This window comes from Salmo trutta, chromosome 7 (assembly GCF_901001165.1).
Source record: "Salmo trutta chromosome 7, fSalTru1.1, whole genome shotgun sequence".
NCBI classification, from domain to species: Eukaryota; Metazoa; Chordata; class Actinopteri; order Salmoniformes; family Salmonidae; genus Salmo; species Salmo trutta.
Genome location: NC_042963.1, coordinates 19,859,623 through 19,875,843, shown reverse-complemented (window position 1 = coordinate 19,875,843; position 16,221 = coordinate 19,859,623). Strand labels below are relative to the sequence as shown.

General features: G+C 43.8%; 1 protein-coding gene across 1 annotated transcript; it reads right to left on the bottom strand.

Moving 5' to 3' along the window:
* Positions 1 to 1,741: 1,741 nt before the first annotated feature.
* LOC115197096 (apoptosis inhibitor 5) lies at positions 1,742 to 15,868 on the bottom strand. Its single transcript, XM_029758285.1, has 14 exons — positions 15,558 to 15,868; positions 14,580 to 14,741; positions 14,256 to 14,349; positions 13,521 to 13,586; positions 12,949 to 13,100; positions 12,313 to 12,519; positions 11,774 to 11,878; positions 11,571 to 11,660; positions 10,997 to 11,181; positions 9,048 to 9,141; positions 8,815 to 8,871; positions 8,636 to 8,715; positions 8,042 to 8,187; positions 1,742 to 2,337 (listed from the first exon to the last, which is right to left on the bottom strand). Exons 1-14 carry the CDS (start codon positions 15,630 to 15,632, stop codon positions 2,258 to 2,260), a joined length of 1,593 nt encoding a protein of 530 aa, XP_029614145.1. The 5' UTR covers positions 15,633 to 15,868; the 3' UTR covers positions 1,742 to 2,257.
* Positions 15,869 to 16,221: the final 353 nt, after the last annotated feature.

The window sequence follows — 16,221 nt, the reverse complement described above, 5'->3', positions numbered from 1 at the left end:
TAGACTAACCTTGGCGATACTGTCGTCCTCGATTCATGGAAAAATATAGTCTCATAAAATGCCTGTGTCCAGTTGCAGAAGGTGCATTTGAATTTAGAAAATGCTCCTTTATAAAAATTAATACCTTTCTTGCTCAATGTGTACACCGCCATCTTGTCTTTTTCAAGTCTTCTCCCATTGATACAGGTGGGTGTCCACCCCAAAGTGCCGCATGTCATGAGACACCTGCCTTGGCTACTAGCTACTACAAACGTTAGACATTTTCAAGTTTTTCGCATATATGACAAAATCCCACAAATTTGTGTCCGTTTCACACACATCCATGTGGTTTTATGGAAAAAATATGAATGAGGTCTTAACATGCAAGTTAATCGTACAAGTTTACAAAACATTTTTAACCCAGAGCCTTATGGATTAGTCAAATAGCAGTAATGTGGGCTACCATTATCATTCTAAGTGCCGCACACTGCTAAGGCAGGGGGGTGGCAGGTAGCCTAGTGGTTAGAGTGTTGGGTCAGTAACTGCATGGTTGCTAGATCGAATCCCCGAACTGACAAGGTAAAAAAAAAAAAAATCTGTCGCTCTGCCCGTGAACAAGGCAGAACATGTCATTGTAAATAAGAATTTGTTCTTTACTTGCCTAGTTAAATAAAACTGTAAGCGGTTGACTTGAATCACCCTATGGGTAGGCTCCACCATGCTTTCGCCTCCCCGGCCTGGAAGCCGAGGCAACATATGAAATTAAGGGGGTCCATTGAGGTGTACCATACAAAAGTCCCATATGCATTAGCAGGTTATAACATAGAGAACACTATCTGATGTGAATGAATGGCTATATTGTTGATTAGAGTTCCTATAGTAACCTACAGAAAAGGATCATCAGTTAGATTACTTTGTCAACGAAGTAATTCACCATCCGATACAAATACAGCCAAGTGTCTTCCATCATTCAGACTGTCAATTCGATTTGCGATAAACCTCTTTCAAAAATAACTGCAATACTGCCATCTGTAGGATGACGGGAGTGCAACTTATAATACTACCCTGCACTTTGTAACGCTCATCCTCGAGCCATAACACGTGACCAAGCAGGTGATTGTAAAATTGCATATTGTAGTCCTACATTTAGGTGTACACGTCCATGTAATATAGCCTATGCAATATGATTATTAGGCAATAGCAGTGTTTGTGTGCCAAGGCTGAAAGAGGTAGCTCCTTATTAAATGTATTCTTAAAAACTTCTCTCATCTGTAGGCTACGTACCTTTTTCCACAAACTTAACACAATATACACAAATCCACATTTCGGAGGGAAAAACGTGCAATTCGAACCCTTGCCACAATCTGTGACAATTACTAGGCACTTTACAGAGAGCAATTTGACCAGTCAGTCAAATACACGTGATAGTGAACGTGCAGTTGGACTGAGGTATGCACAAGTATTGGAAGTCCAAGTAAATCTGCGATTTTAATTGCCTGAAACGCATTGAGCCGAAGAAACTTGAAAATGGTTGTTTATGTTCATGGGGGTAAGTATGGCCCCCCCATGTCCTCAATAGGCCACGTCTGGTTTGAATGTTAACCTACGTGCAATTAATAACAATCTGTACTATTGGGCATCACACAACCTATTTTGTGGGGGAAATAATCTAGTTTTACTAACAAGATATTCAGAACACATCGAAAACCAATGTAACGGTCTTATTTTAACAAGGTGTAACACAAACAAAAGGGTCAAGGTGTTGAGACTTCAATACAAGTTTATGATAAAATTCTGATGAAAACTTCATTATCGATCAATACAAAGTAGGGAAGAGAGTAGGCCAATCCAAATGTAAGGATTCAATTACAAAAAAAAGGTAGAAAGAATGCATTCGTCACCATTTTGTAAAACAAAGAAAGATTTTCCGACGTCTGACTAAAATATCAAATCAGGTACAACTTGGCAGTCTCTGGTTCCACAAAAATACACTCACAATAAAAAAAACACGCTGATCTACTTGAACAACCGCTTCGCCGGGGAACAGTGTCGGGGTAGAAACGCCAGGTAGAAAAGTCTGTAGCCCGGTCTTCTTGAAGTGGATTTACTTTGAAGGGAAAAAAACAGGAAACAACTTCCTTTACCACAGGCGTTTGGAGCCAGAGAAAAAAAAGTGGACACAGGTTGAGGAGCAGTGGTCGTGGAGACCACCTCAATTACGGCAGGGATTCTGATGTGCTGCAGTTCAGTGTGTGTGGGTGTGTGTGAGATGGTGGACTCAGTAGATTCGGCCTCGGCTCCTGCCTCCCCTGCCTCCGAAGCCTCGTCCCCGGCCTCCCCTGAAGCCTCCGCGCTGCTCTGGAATCACAACACAGGGACAACAGACAGAAGGTCAGTATGAGGACTCATTATTAGGGCCAGGAGTTTTTCCCACACTGCTTGACCTGGCCAGGAAAGACTGGGCCCTAGTTTGAGTAATTAAGCATGTTTGAGGGGAGAAACCACATTTCCATCGTGTTATCTCTCAAACAGCCTATAAAAATTAAGAAATAAATTGGGTTACATGGTCAAGGGAAAAAAAAACTACTCCCCAGACTCATCATGTATTAAAGCTAAAAAGGCCCAGCGCATGCATTTATCTCAATCACAAATAATTTCTGGGCAACAATGAAATAAATTACTGTAATAGTTCTCCATTCAACTGGTCAAAATGAAAGAAAAATAGCTTTTAAAACAAAACTATTTCTCAAGCTAGAATTTTGCTTGGACTGAGGGAGTTCTATTAACCTGAGGTGCGGTGCACCGTCTATAGGCCGTGACATGAATGGGCAAAAGTGGTGACGCTGCGTTTACATGGTACGACATAGACGGCAAACCGGATGTCATTGTTTTCAATGAGAGCACGGCAGTAAATGCCATTGAGGCTGGCAGTGAATGCCGTCAGCTGCCAAAGTAGACGGGACTCGCCCGCCAGAGTTCAAATATTTCAACTTTTGAAGTCTACATTAGCATTGTTTTCAACCGGATGTTGATTTGCATGGTTTTGTTAACTGAAATCACCATGCGACACATAACGTCACGCTGCTTGCTTTTGCCGTCATCAACTTTCTTCTTCCACTATGCCGACTGGTATAACATTTTTTTGCGTCCCTAGTCTAAACGCAGCATGAGGGAGGAGCGCCCTTCTAAAATCTGCGCCGCTCGGTCATATTGTCAACAAGGCAGCATGGTGGATTGTCCATAAACATACAGTAGCAGTCATAAGTTTGGACACATACTCATTCAAGGATTTTTATTTTTTACAATTTTCTACATTGTAGAATAATAGTGAAGACATCACAACTGTTAAATAACACATATGGAAAAGGTAACCAAAAGTAACCAAGAAAAAAAGTGTAAAATGAAAATACATTTTATATTTCAGATTCTTCAAATAGCCACCCTTTGCCTTGACAGCTTTGAACACTCTTGGCATTCTTCCAACCAGCTTCACCTGCAATGCTTTTCCAACAGTCTTGAAGGAGTTCCCACATATGCTAAGCACTTGTTGGCTGCTTTTCCTTCACGCTGCGGTCCAACTCATCCCAAACCATCTCAATTGGGTTGAGGTCGGGGGATTATGGAGGCCAGGTCATCTGATGCAGCACTCCATCTCTCCCCTTCTTGGTAAAATAACTCTTACACAGCTTGGATGTGTGTTGGGTCATTGTCCTGTTGAAAAACAATGATAGTCCCACTAAGCGCAAACCAGATGGGATGGCGTACTGCTGCAGAATGCTGTGGTAGCCATGCTGGTTAAGTGTAACTTGAATTCTTAATAAATCAGACAGTGTCACCAGCAAAGCACCCCCACACCTCCTCCTCCATGCTTCACTTACTCTGCGTCTCACAAAGACACATCGGTTGGAAACAAATATCTCAAAATTGGACTCGAACCAAAGGAGACATTTCCACCGGTATATTGTTCATCTCTCATATTTCTTTGGCCCGAGCAAGTATTTCCTTCTTTTTGGTGTTTTCAATGCAGCAATTCGACCATGAAGACTTGATTCACACAGTCGCCTATGAACAGTTGATGTTGAGATGTGTCTGTTACTTGAACTATGTGAAGCATTTATTTGGGCTGCAATTTCTGAGTCTGGTAACTCTGATGAACTTATCCTCTGCAGCAGAGGTAACTCTGGGTGTGGCGGTCCTCATGAGAGCCAGTTTCATCATAGCGCTTGAAGGTTTTTGCGACTGCACGTTCAAAGTTCTTGAAATGTTCCGGATTGACTGACCTTCATGTCTTAAAGTAATAATGGACTGTCATTTCTCTTTGCCTATTTGAGCTGTTCTTACCATTATATGGACTTGGTCTTTTACCAAATAGGGCTATCTTCTATATACCACCAGAACTGATTGGCTCAAACGCATTAAGAATGAAAGAAAGTCCACAAATGAACTTTTAACAAGGCACACCTGTTAATTGAAATGCATTCCAGGTGACTACCTCATGAAGCTGGTTGAGAGAATGCCAAGAGTGTGCAAAGCTATCATCAAGGCAAAGGGTGGCTACTAAGAAGAATCTCAAATTAAATATATTTGGATTTGTTTAACACTTTTTTGGTTACTACATGATTCCATGGGTGTTATTTCATAGTTTTGATGTCTTCACTATTATTCTACAATGTAGAAAAAAGTTAAATAAATAAAAACCCTGGAATGAGTAGGCGTGTCCAAACTTTTGAATGGTACTGTACATTTCTTCTCCATAAAATCTGTTTGAATTTTTCTAACTTGTTTTAATTGGGAAGGTAGTCGATCAAAGGCAATCACTTTTGCGTGCGAATCCTACTCATTACCATACTTGCTCAATCTAGTCTACGTCACTTGTTGAGACAGCTTTACCGGTGCCTTTGATTGGGGCGCCTGGTTCAAAAAGAAATGTAATCCCTTTTAAACTCCTCCCACCGAGGTAATCCAGACCAGATAATCCAATCACTGTCTGAAACTTGTCTGCTTGAGGGGCCTAATGGGAGGGATGTGTAACCTGAAAACTAGCCATTATTGGCAGAGAGACTATTAAACCAATAACAAATAGAACGGTAACTTGGGTGATTTATACTTGAATAACTTATCCATTGATGGATTCTGGGTTCTGACTCCTAAAACTTGGAGTAGGATTAATTATCAGGTGTTCCTATTGAAATATTGAGTGCTATGGTCTAGAGCAGGTATTCCCAAACTGGGGTATGCCAAATAAAAATGTGATTACATTTATTATTTTTTTAAATCACATTTTCAAAGGATATTTTTTAAGTACTGGACAGCTTTGTGACATCAAATGGACTTTGGAGGTCGAGATGTGTTGATGTCTGTACTGATGGCGCAAAAGCCATGACAGGGAGACATAGTGGAGTGGTAACGCGCGTACAAGCAGTTGCTCCCAACGCCACTTGGGTACACTGCAGCATCCACCGAGAGGCTCTTGCTGCCAAGGGAATGCCTGACAGACGTTTTGGACACTACAGTGAAAATTGGTTAACTTTGTTAAAGCAAGGCCCCTGAACTCTTGTGTATTTTCTGCACTATGCAATGATATGGGCAGCAACCATGCAACGCTTTTACAACATACAGAAGGGCGCTGGTTATCAAGGTGCAAAGTAGTGACTTTTTTTTTTTTTTTAATTGAGAGACAAGCTTAAAGTTCTTTACTGACCATCATTTTCCCTTGTCTGACCACTTGCATGATGACGAGTTTCTCACACGACTGGTCTATCTGGGTGATGTTTTTTCTCGACTGAATGATCTGAATCTAGGATTACAGGGACCCTCCGCAACTATATTCAATGTGCGGGACAAAATTGAGGCTATGATTAAGAAGTTGGAGCTCTTCTCTGTCTGCATTAACAAGGACAACACACAGGTCTTTCCATCATTGTATGATTTTTGTGTGCAAATGAACAAGCTTATGGACAATGTCAAATGTGATACAGCGAAGCCCCGGCGTGAGATGGGTACGCAATTACACAGGTACTTTCCCGAAACGGATGACACAAACAACTGGATTCGTCATCCCTTTCATGCCCTGCCTCCAGTCCACTTACTGATATCTGAACAAGAGAGCCTCATCGAAATTGCAACAAGCGGTTCTGTGAAAATGTAATTTAAAATCAGAAGCCACTGCCAGATTTCTGGATTGGGCTGTGCTCAGAGTATCCTGCTTTGGCAAATGGCGTTCAGACACTGATGCCCTTTGGAACCACGTACCTATGCGAGAGAGGATTCACGGCCCTCACTAGCATGAAAACTAAATACAGGCATAGACTGTGTGGAAAATGATAAGACTCTCCAACACAACATTGCAGAGTTATGTGCATCCTTTAGAGCACACCTTTCTCATTAACCTGTGGTGGGTGAGTTATTCACAATTTGATGAACAAATAAAGTTGTAATATGGTTAAATAAAGAGCAAAATGATTGATTATTATTATTTGTGCCCTGGTCCTATAAGAGCTCTTTGTCACTTCCCACGAGCCGGGTTGTGACAAACTCACCCTCTTATGTTTAATAAATGTATCGTATAGTGTGTGTGTGTGGCAGGCTTACAATGATGGCAAAAAACAACATTTGAGAGTGCGCTGACCCTGGTGCTAGAGGGGGTACGCAGCTGGAGGTTGAATGTTTGAAGGAGTATGGGACTATAAAAAGTTTGGGAACCACTGGTATAGACTGTCTACACCAGAAGTTAATGGTTATCTGTAGGAGGAAGGTATACAGTGTGTGCAATTAAGCTTGGAATGTACTGAGTGTAGGGAACGCGATCACGTGGCAGGCACTGATAAGGGGAGAGAGCCGTGGATTAGTGATGAAGGGGGTTGAGGTCAGGTCACGTTAAGTGAGAAGGAACAGTTGATTACCCACGTCACTTAATTTCCTGCCTAGCAAAAGAGATGTAGTGTTTAGAAAGGAGGAGATTCCACCCCAAGTTGGGGTATATTTATACCACCACTATTGGAAATGTGTCTTTGTTCAGCTGTTCAACCCTTTGGGATGAATAAACTTAGTTTAAGCACAGTTCCCGCTCAGCCCAGTCAAAACGGTTCGCTGCTCTGGCACCCCAATGGTGGAACAAGCTCCCTCACGACGCCAGGACAGCGGAGTCAATCACCACCTTCCGGAGACACCTGAAACCCCACCTCTTTAAGGAATACCTAGGATAGGATAAAGTAATCCTTCTGACCCCCCCCCCCCCCCCCAAAAGATTTAGATGCACTATTGTAAAGTGGTTGTTCCACTGGATATCATAAGGTGAATGCACCAATCTGTAAGTCGCTCTGGATAAGAGCGTCTGCTAAATGACTTAAATGTTAAATGTAAATGTAAGCTTTCATAGTGTCCGTCGAGTTCTTAGTCTGATATTTGGAACCTAACACCATATATAGCATTCTTTTTGTTGTTGTATATGTGTATCCATATTGTCTATGAGGTTCTAGTGGATAGATCACATGGTTCAAGAGAACATTGCCTAATTAATGAAAAAAGCATCTCATCAACAATGGCATTATTTTCAATTAACTCTGCAACACTTTAGTAAAATAGAATGTTTTACAGCTACGCCATTCTATTGTCATTCTTAAAAATCACCTTATTTGATATGTTTTCCATGTGCTAAGGCAGAAGGCCAGAGATAATTAGACTTCTGATCATTGGAAGTACCCAAAAGGCCACTGGATGTCCTCTGGTAAACTCAAAAGACACTTGAAAGTCACCAAAATTCTAGTCATTTACTGGTCAACTTTGAAAGTTTCCAGTAATATAGCCTCCCTTTGCAACCCTAGGCACAATGCAAGGTGGAAGTGAACAATATCCACCACACACACACACAATGGATAGAAACAGCAGGCACCAAACATGTTTACAGTTCAGTAATTGACTCTCATACCCAGAGTGCTTAAGTTACACCAAGGGCAGTCGACTAAGGTAGGTGAGACAAAACGTGAGAGAACACGAGAAAACCCAGATACAATGTCTGTGCAACGTTCTACTGTTTAACATGCTACCCAAGTGCCACCCTCACCGTTGGTGAAGTTGCCAATGGTGGCGCTGTACTTGCCGCTGGGGGGGTTGTATATCTGTCGCGCGTTCCTTCGGGGAAGCGGGGGGGACAGCAGCTTTTTCATGGTACTGCCTGTGCCCATCTCCTCCCCGGACGGGCGCTTCTGACTGTGATGGGCACAGAGGGCAAAGGTCACAGGGTTACATAGAGGTCAGTCGGGGGTTATAACGCTAACAATAATGTTGCGTTTGTAGTCTTGTCTGACTAGGTGCTTGTACTGAGAAGTTGCTAGTGTCCTTACATTGACGTGGGCAGGTCAGTTCAACCATGAATGAACATTAAAAGGGACATTGTACTCAAACATCAACTTTTGTCAGATGTTTCCCCACACCATCCACAAAATCTGGACACTACATGGTACTCATCACTATCATTTTGTTTTTAGATTGCGGCATAGAGATGGAGTTACATCAGATGGCCTGGGATGTGAACTCATCTCGACTATTTTTGAGGTCTGAACATTCTGGATTTTAGAGCGTAAGGTTAATAACACTCCATCAGAAACCAGATATTCTCGGTCACCAGGTAAACCGTGACAACATGAGAGAGGCTTACGCTACAGCCTCGGCCTTCTGGACAGGCCTCCAGGACAGAGTGACCGTGCTCTTGTACGACGGTGGGTTGTGGAAGAGATCCTGCGGAGACAGGGGAACAGTAATGAGAATGTAAGAGGCGCAGCTCGCTACGTAGGGTCGGAAGCCAGTGTTTTAACACATCGAATATGAACGTCTCACCTTGATCAGAATGTTGATGTTGTTAGTGATCTTCAGAGCCACCACTTTGATCTTGTTCTAAGAGGTACGACAACACAACTATTACACTAGAACAGAAGGAACGCACGGTTAACAAGGTTTACTGAGACCTGATTGAATCGGCGCAATTCTTTGCGGCTCGTGAGATACCGTCAAGAGGAAACGAGGCAAGTTCTCGTTCAGAGAGCCAAAACAGCTGGTGAGACGATACATACCTCGTCGGTCTTCAGTGCGTCTCCCGTCTTGCCTTGAAGGGCTACTCGCAGCTGGCGAATGTATACCTGCAGCCCTCTGGCGAAGTACTGTAATCTGAAGGCGGGAGAGAAGACAAAGTAGGGTTAAAGTGACTGAAGAAAGAAACAAGATGACTAACATTAGTGGCATCCAGACTCTACAGTGGAGACCAGGACCTAAAATGTACTTTTTGGTCCACCAGACACTGTGGCAGGTAGATTAAATACAATATTTACCAGCCAAAATATTTTACCCCCATAATTACATTAAAGAAAAAACACATGATCATGCTTTGTAATGTTTCTAAAACAAGAAATGTATTAGTAAGAAGTAAATGTGGAATATTGCTCAATTTCATTTCATTTTTTGTGACCCGAGTTTTGGTCAAAATAGAGAAAGCATTCAGCTCCCCCTTGAAGGGCGGGAGGTTACCGTGGTAACGGGGCTGAGATTTGGGATGCGAATAGGCTAGGGTGTCTATTCGCCATCAGTTGAAGCAGCAGAATCTAGCGAATGTTGAAAAACAGCAGCTTGTGAACAAAAAGTTAAATTGCCAAGAAACACAAGGACAAAGTCTCACTTTTCAGTAGGGCTGACCCCATTTAGTCGACAGCCTGTTGGTCGACCGAGATTTCTTCAGTCGAGCGGTAGCGAAAACATTTTCATAATCTATAAATACATTTAAATCGCATGGTGTGTAAGACACCTGTCTAATTCGCGCCTGTCTGAGTGGACAGATCCACTGTGGAGGCTAAGACATGTCCTACTGAAAATTGCATATAGTTATATTAGATAAGAACAATGGTGCAACACTAATCAAAATGATATTTAACAAATGCGCTCTCCCCCTCGTTGGGTAGCAGTCGCTGTCCGCGGTTCTGAATCACATCAGTGCGCTGTTGAATTGCCACCTTTTCCTAGACCATGTTGCTACATGCGTAACAGAAAAGTTAAACCAGCATATTGGTGTTGAGCCCAATGCCACGGAGGAAGCAGCAGAATGAGGTGGTGAGAAACAGCCCTTGCCTTGTCTAAGACAAGTGAGGAGAGAAGAAACCAACGTAACTAGGTCTATAATCAATAGCCTAACTGTTAAACGGGCCTGGCTTCACAGATCATCAATATGTCAACAGAAATAAGACAGATCCTGCTTCTGTTTTGAGTGTTTGTTTAATAGCCTACTGATTCCGTGAGCACCAAGCCTCGCGCAACATGTCAACTAAACAACAGTTTTTCATAATTTGCTTGCTGTAATAAAGACTTTACACTTTTGTTAAAACAGCCTCGAAGATATTATTGATAATTTATTTGTAAAAATTGACCCTAAAGATTGCAAAGCAGCGTATGCTGTTTGGAAATGATAACTCTCATCCATAGCCTTAAAATGGTGGGGGGGGGGGGATTTAGGACGTATTGTGGATCGCTAAAATATCCTAACGATTACACTTCCTCAACTCAAACATTACGGCGACACTATAGGAAAGAAAGGTTTAGAAACTTGGGATCCAAGCTCGAGTTATCAGTGTGACCCTACCACACAGACATGTTGATATACTATCATCACGCCTAAAATAAAAACCTCCAGGCTTCAGTCATAACAGTCAATTTATTGGAGAAAAATTATTGAAAATTACCGGGGGTAGTTTGGGAAAAAAACTAATCCCGTCCAAACCGTCCTTCTGGAACTGACGGTCATTCTGGAGTAAATTACATAACCAACGCTCTCTACGAGTAATACTAGTCCCGTGCATTCGATGCATACATGCGTCACGTAAAGAGAGCAAGGGTTGTGGGAATAGGGAATGTTCTTCCTAAACAAATGAGGGATTTCGGTAACAGAACTTTTCCGTCAGAAATGGCTGTAAATATGTTGCAGATTCAGCCACACAGCCAGCGCGATAAACACTGATGATCTGTAGCCTCCCTCTACCTGATCTTGAAGTCTTTGAGGCGCTCTGCATTGATCTTGTCGATGAGGAAGTCGGGCAGCTTCTTGCCCAGCTGGTGGAAGCTGAAGAGAAGACACTCCACGTAGCTGAACTGCAGCTTGGGCTCCTCGCTCATCGTGTTCTCGCCGTTCTCACCCTCCGCCTCTGGGGGAAGCGGCATGAACTCCTAGACACAGGGAGGAAGGGGTTGATCAGTTGGTCTTCTACCAGCCAGGACCAGTCAAGGACAACACGGACCACAGCGAACATCGACCGGCACACCAGAGCACCTCATGGGTGTTGACGAACGGTGGCGATTCAACATGTAGGATCTTCAGTAAACAAAAAAGAAAATGACGCCCAATGTTCTGTGGTAAGAGGCGATAGGACGGCTGCTCGTTGGCACGGTCCGTTTTGGCCATTAGCCTTTTACCAGTCTAAACAAACCAAATTAACGTGTCCTGGTCAACGCCTTACCACTATCCCTCGATAGTGACATCTGAAGGTACTAGAGGGGTACGCAGTATGGTGAAAGCACACAGGTCCATTAGAAGGCTGAGCTAGGCTGTTACTTACCAGCAGCTTCTCAAACAGCATGAGGAGGTTGGCCTCCACCTTCTCCATGTCCCCACAGAACAGACTCATCTCAGCAAGCAGCTTTAGCACCTGGACACACCACATGTCAATGACAATTCTATTATCCTGGCATGTTGGAGCCAACATGGAAAACTGGTTGCCTGAACTCTGTATGGTTGGTACAGGGGAGGGCGGTAACTGACCTCCTGCTGAATGTCCAGCTCTGCCACAGGACTGGTCAGGGTGCTGAGGTTGGGCAGGACGTGGTCACAGAAGTAGCTCACAAAGCGGGAAGAATGGACATTTTTCTGGAAGGGTAAAAAAAGTTGAAGTCTTAGAAGAAAACAAGTTCTAAGGGGTGGGGGGGTGTCTACTTGATGTGGTTGGTCAAATCAGTTCAGAACCTTGACCAACAAACATGCAGAAATAGGAAAGAAGTAACAATGGGACGTAACGGCACAAACAAAACACTGAAAGGCAGGGTTCTCATTACGAGAGTAATTATCCATTTGCAAACAATTGACAGTACGTGTGTTTGGTGATACCGTGCATGTGTTGTGAATGTGAGATTGCAGTTTCCTCAGTTGGTAAAAGTGTGGAGCTAGCAATGCCAAGGTCGTGGGTTCAAGTCCCACAGGGGGCACACACAAATTGTATGCACTCACTGTAAGTCCCTAAGTGAAGTATATTATTATGACTTGGCCTGTGTGTGTGTGTTATAATGTGTGTATGCATCACTCACCGAGAAGAGGGGCAGGGCCTGGCGCGTGCACTGCAGCAAGCGGTCCACGGTGTCGGGGTCGGCGGGGTTCAGCGCCTGCTCCAGGAAGGCCTGCTCCACCACCAGCTCCACCAGCTGCTGCCGCCCGTTCACCGTCTGCAGGCCCTTCAGCGCCATCAGGATGCGCATCAGCAGCACAAACTCCTCCCCTGTCACGTCCTCCAGCACCTGGGGTTGGATGGGGAAGGGTTCAGAGGTCAATGTGGGTCAGAGGTCAATGTGGGACAGAGGGCTGAGAAGTTCAGTGGGCACAAAGCAAAAACGACTAAAACGGGGAGGGACTACATGGAATCATCCAATAAGAAAGTAATCCTCGCTTGCAAGACATTTGCTACGTTGTGCCCTAATGAACATGATCAAGGAGTCAATGTTAGGCTGACCAGTCTAAATACATCCAACACACAACTAGATTACAGATCCTTCCTACGGAGATTTTGTATTCAGTTTGCCAATAATAGTAATAAAAACACATTCTACTTCATCCTATTTCAGCCCTTTCACAAAGTGCTCTACTAACCAGCCCCCAGAATGGAGTGTATCACTCTAGGTGATTCACTTTGATAGTTGTACCAAAGCAGAGAGAGATATGGAACAGACCTTCTTTGTCTCGGTGAACACATAGTCCTCCACCTCCTTGGTCATGGTGTCCTCAGGCAGTGTCTTCAGCTTGATGGAGAGGAACTTGATGGCCCTCTCCCTCACTATGTCCTCCCCCTGCAGGATCTGAGAGAAGAGGCCTCGCAGGGTAGCTGAGGCAAAGCGGAGATACAGGTTGGCTAGACAAAGTACTTAGAGGCTATACAGAACTTGTGCCTTGGGAGGGGGCTCTTGAGCCAAAGGGGGAATAGAAGCATGTTATGCTCACTTCAACCAAACTACATCTAACTCTAATCCAATGCCCATTATCCCCCTTCATTTTGGGGTTGAGGCCTGCCAAATCGCTCTTAAAGCGTTATGCGAGGTTCTACACAACAGATCACGTGGAATAAAGCCAGCATCAGGTATGAAAACATCTGAGAAACAACTTTTTTTACAACTTTTTTCTTCGTAGAGTCTTGAATGAATACATGAAAATGAGCCACATTATCCTGCCTGTTCACTCGTGAAGTTGTCCGTCTTCTCACAATTGAAAGCCAATTCAAGCACGAGAGAAAAAAAGAGACGCTTACCCTTTGCGTCCATCTTGAAGATCGAGACCAGCGCTGTGTTCACTTGGCTGAATTCGGCCGAATCATCTGTAAGCACCAACGAAGAAGAGAGTATAACAATTGGTCCATCACTGTCACAGAGAGTACATATCTTCTATTGACATAAACTACACCATAGCATACATCATGTCCCATTAGGGGGATGGAATGTAGGAGCATCATAGCAGAGGGGGTGACCCAGGAGTGGCAACCTGAGTGGGAGAGAGAGAGGAGGCAGTTTCTCTCTATCCAGAAGTCTGTGAGGAAGGTCAGTAGGTATTTGGGGAGTAACAGGGGGGGATGGGGTTCTGTTGTGAAGGCTGAGGTTGGGCCATTGTGGATTGGGAAGTGTGTTGTTGCTAGTGGGGAAACATCCAGATGGGAAGTGTGAGGAATGTGGAGAGGTAGAGACCGTGAAGCATGTCCTGTTATATTGCTGAGGATAGGAGGATATGTTTCTGTGAGCTGGCCAAGTTGGGCGTAACCACATTTTTGCTTGTAACAATTTTGGCCTCAAATGACAAGCAGAGTGAAATAGAAAGGAAGTTGTGGTTTCTCCATTCCATCGGCCTGCACCTACGGGTGTGAGACTGTTAGATAACCGAACGTGTCATTTGAATGGCAACCTGAGAAAAGCAGGAATACGGAACACAGCGTCTTTCCCGGGAAACGTACAAGAAGTAGTAGTCTAGGTGGGTTAGCTCAAGAGTACTGTACCTGTCTGGAGAAGCTGGGTGAGGATATCTGCTACCCTGACGATGTTCTCCCCGGCTGCGAAACGGGGGAGCTCTTTGATGGCCTGCCTCCGAATCTACAGGAGGAAGGAAGAAGAAAAACTAACAGGTGAAGAAAAGAGGAGTGTGACTACTCCGACCAGACATTGTACAAGTACACTTCTACATTGATTGATTTCTCAAATCAAACTTTTTTTTATGTTTCAAGTGTGTACAGTGGTATATGCATTGTTATATTTTGTCAACACCATTGTGCACAATGGTATTTTCCAAATGGAAATGATAGTCCCACTGATAAAATCCTTACCGAGACATCTTCATCCTCACAAAGGTCAAGCTGTGCATTGATTGCCGCATCTGCCAGCTCTGGGAAACTGCTGAAGAATTTGGGAATGAACTGTGCAGCCAAGCGCTTCTCCTTGGGACCCCCCTTCACCCCATCAAGAATCACCTGATAGGCATATTTGTGCTGGAGAAGAGATGGAAACTAATTGATACATTCACAAGTTTGTAATACATGACATCACTTTCCAACATCAATTTCAAAAGCGTCCAGTGATTTGGTCAAAAGTGTAAAGTAGGGGACTAGAAAACAGAGTTCTGCCAAACAAGCATGCAATGTTTGAAGCCATGGGCATAATAGTTAGCTAGTTGCCAGCAGTAGTAACTTGCGCTGGATGTTGGCGGCATCTTAATTGAGAGGGACGAGATCGTGGTAATGGCTGGAGCGGAATGGTATCAAATACATCAAACACATGGCTTTTATTCGTTTGAGGGCATACCATTCGCACCGGCAATTATTATAAGCCGTCCTCCCCTCAGCTGCCCCCTGTGCCAGTTAGCCTTTGAGTTTTACATTGTAAATCTTACCAACATGACAAGTTGCCAGAGTCGTGGCATAAGTACGTTTTCGGCAGCAGCTGTGCGTGGGAATCAACATCAACTCATACTGGCCATCTACAGTACTTAGTTATCACCGTCGTTAAAGTTGTTCACACATAACTAACTATTGTAGCTAGCGTAGTTCCATGACCGAGCTAGCTGGCAAGCTAAACTAAAAACGCCGGGAAACGTTAACTGAAATGAAGCAGGTTTAACGTTACCTAACTAGCTAGGCCCATGTTAGCAAGCTAGCGCTTGTTAGCATGTCCAGACAATGCGGGCTATGTAGCCAATACGTTGGCCATAACTTTCACATTCGGCTTCCACTGCTGATACACCTGATATGAAAAGGTACATATTCTGGAAGATATTTCAATTAGCTAGCCATTCAGCTGATGCTCACCTGGCTCAGGTCCTCTGGCTTAGCATCGGCAAGGATCCCATAGTTACGATACAGCTCCTCGATAGTGACCGCCATCAGCGTGCGTCGGACTGCTTGTTGTCGAGATGAGAACGTCACCAACAATATTCCACAAATATGACTTTCAAATCGTCACTTTTAGTACAGACTTTCTCCAAACATGAACAACACTACGTTCTGGTAGTACTGTGTATTGGAAAAGGGGATGGGGAGAGGAAATTTCTAGTTAGCTCGCTGTGAACGAAACCCCGCTGTCCGTTCCTTTGCTTCCAAAATGAACATCAGGAAGAACGTTAATGCGCACGGGCCCGCTTCAAACAACATCAACGTTCTGCAATGTTAATCTTCATCATAGTCCCTAAAATACTGTTGTTTACATTTTACGAGTGAAGTAATCAATTTGATAGCAGTGAAGGCAAACACATATACATAAAGTAGGGTTACTGGCCCGTTCATTTACTTAATTATTTATTGGCACAGCTCCTTTTTATTTTATTTATTTAACCAGGCAAGTCAGTTAAAAACAAATTCTTATTTACAATGACGGCCTAGGGACAGATTTCTTACCTTGTCAGCTCGGGATTCGATCTAGCAACCTTTCGGTTACCGGCCCAATGCTCTAACCACTAGGCTACCTGCCACCTCA

Bases quoted from the DNA above. Each gene is read 5' to 3' on its own strand.
- LOC115197096 (XM_029758285.1), bottom strand. From the start codon at position 15,632: ATGGCGGTCACTATCGAGGAGCTGTATCGTAACTATGGGATCCTTGCC. The intron at 11,182-11,570 runs GTAAGTAACAGC...CCCTGTGTCTAG, and splicing joins TGCTGTTTGAGAAGCTGCTG to GAGTTCATGCCGCTTCCCCC. The intron at 8,872-9,047 runs GTATGTATCGTC...CGTACCTCTTAG, and splicing joins ACGCACTGAAGACCGACGAG to AACAAGATCAAAGTGGTGGC.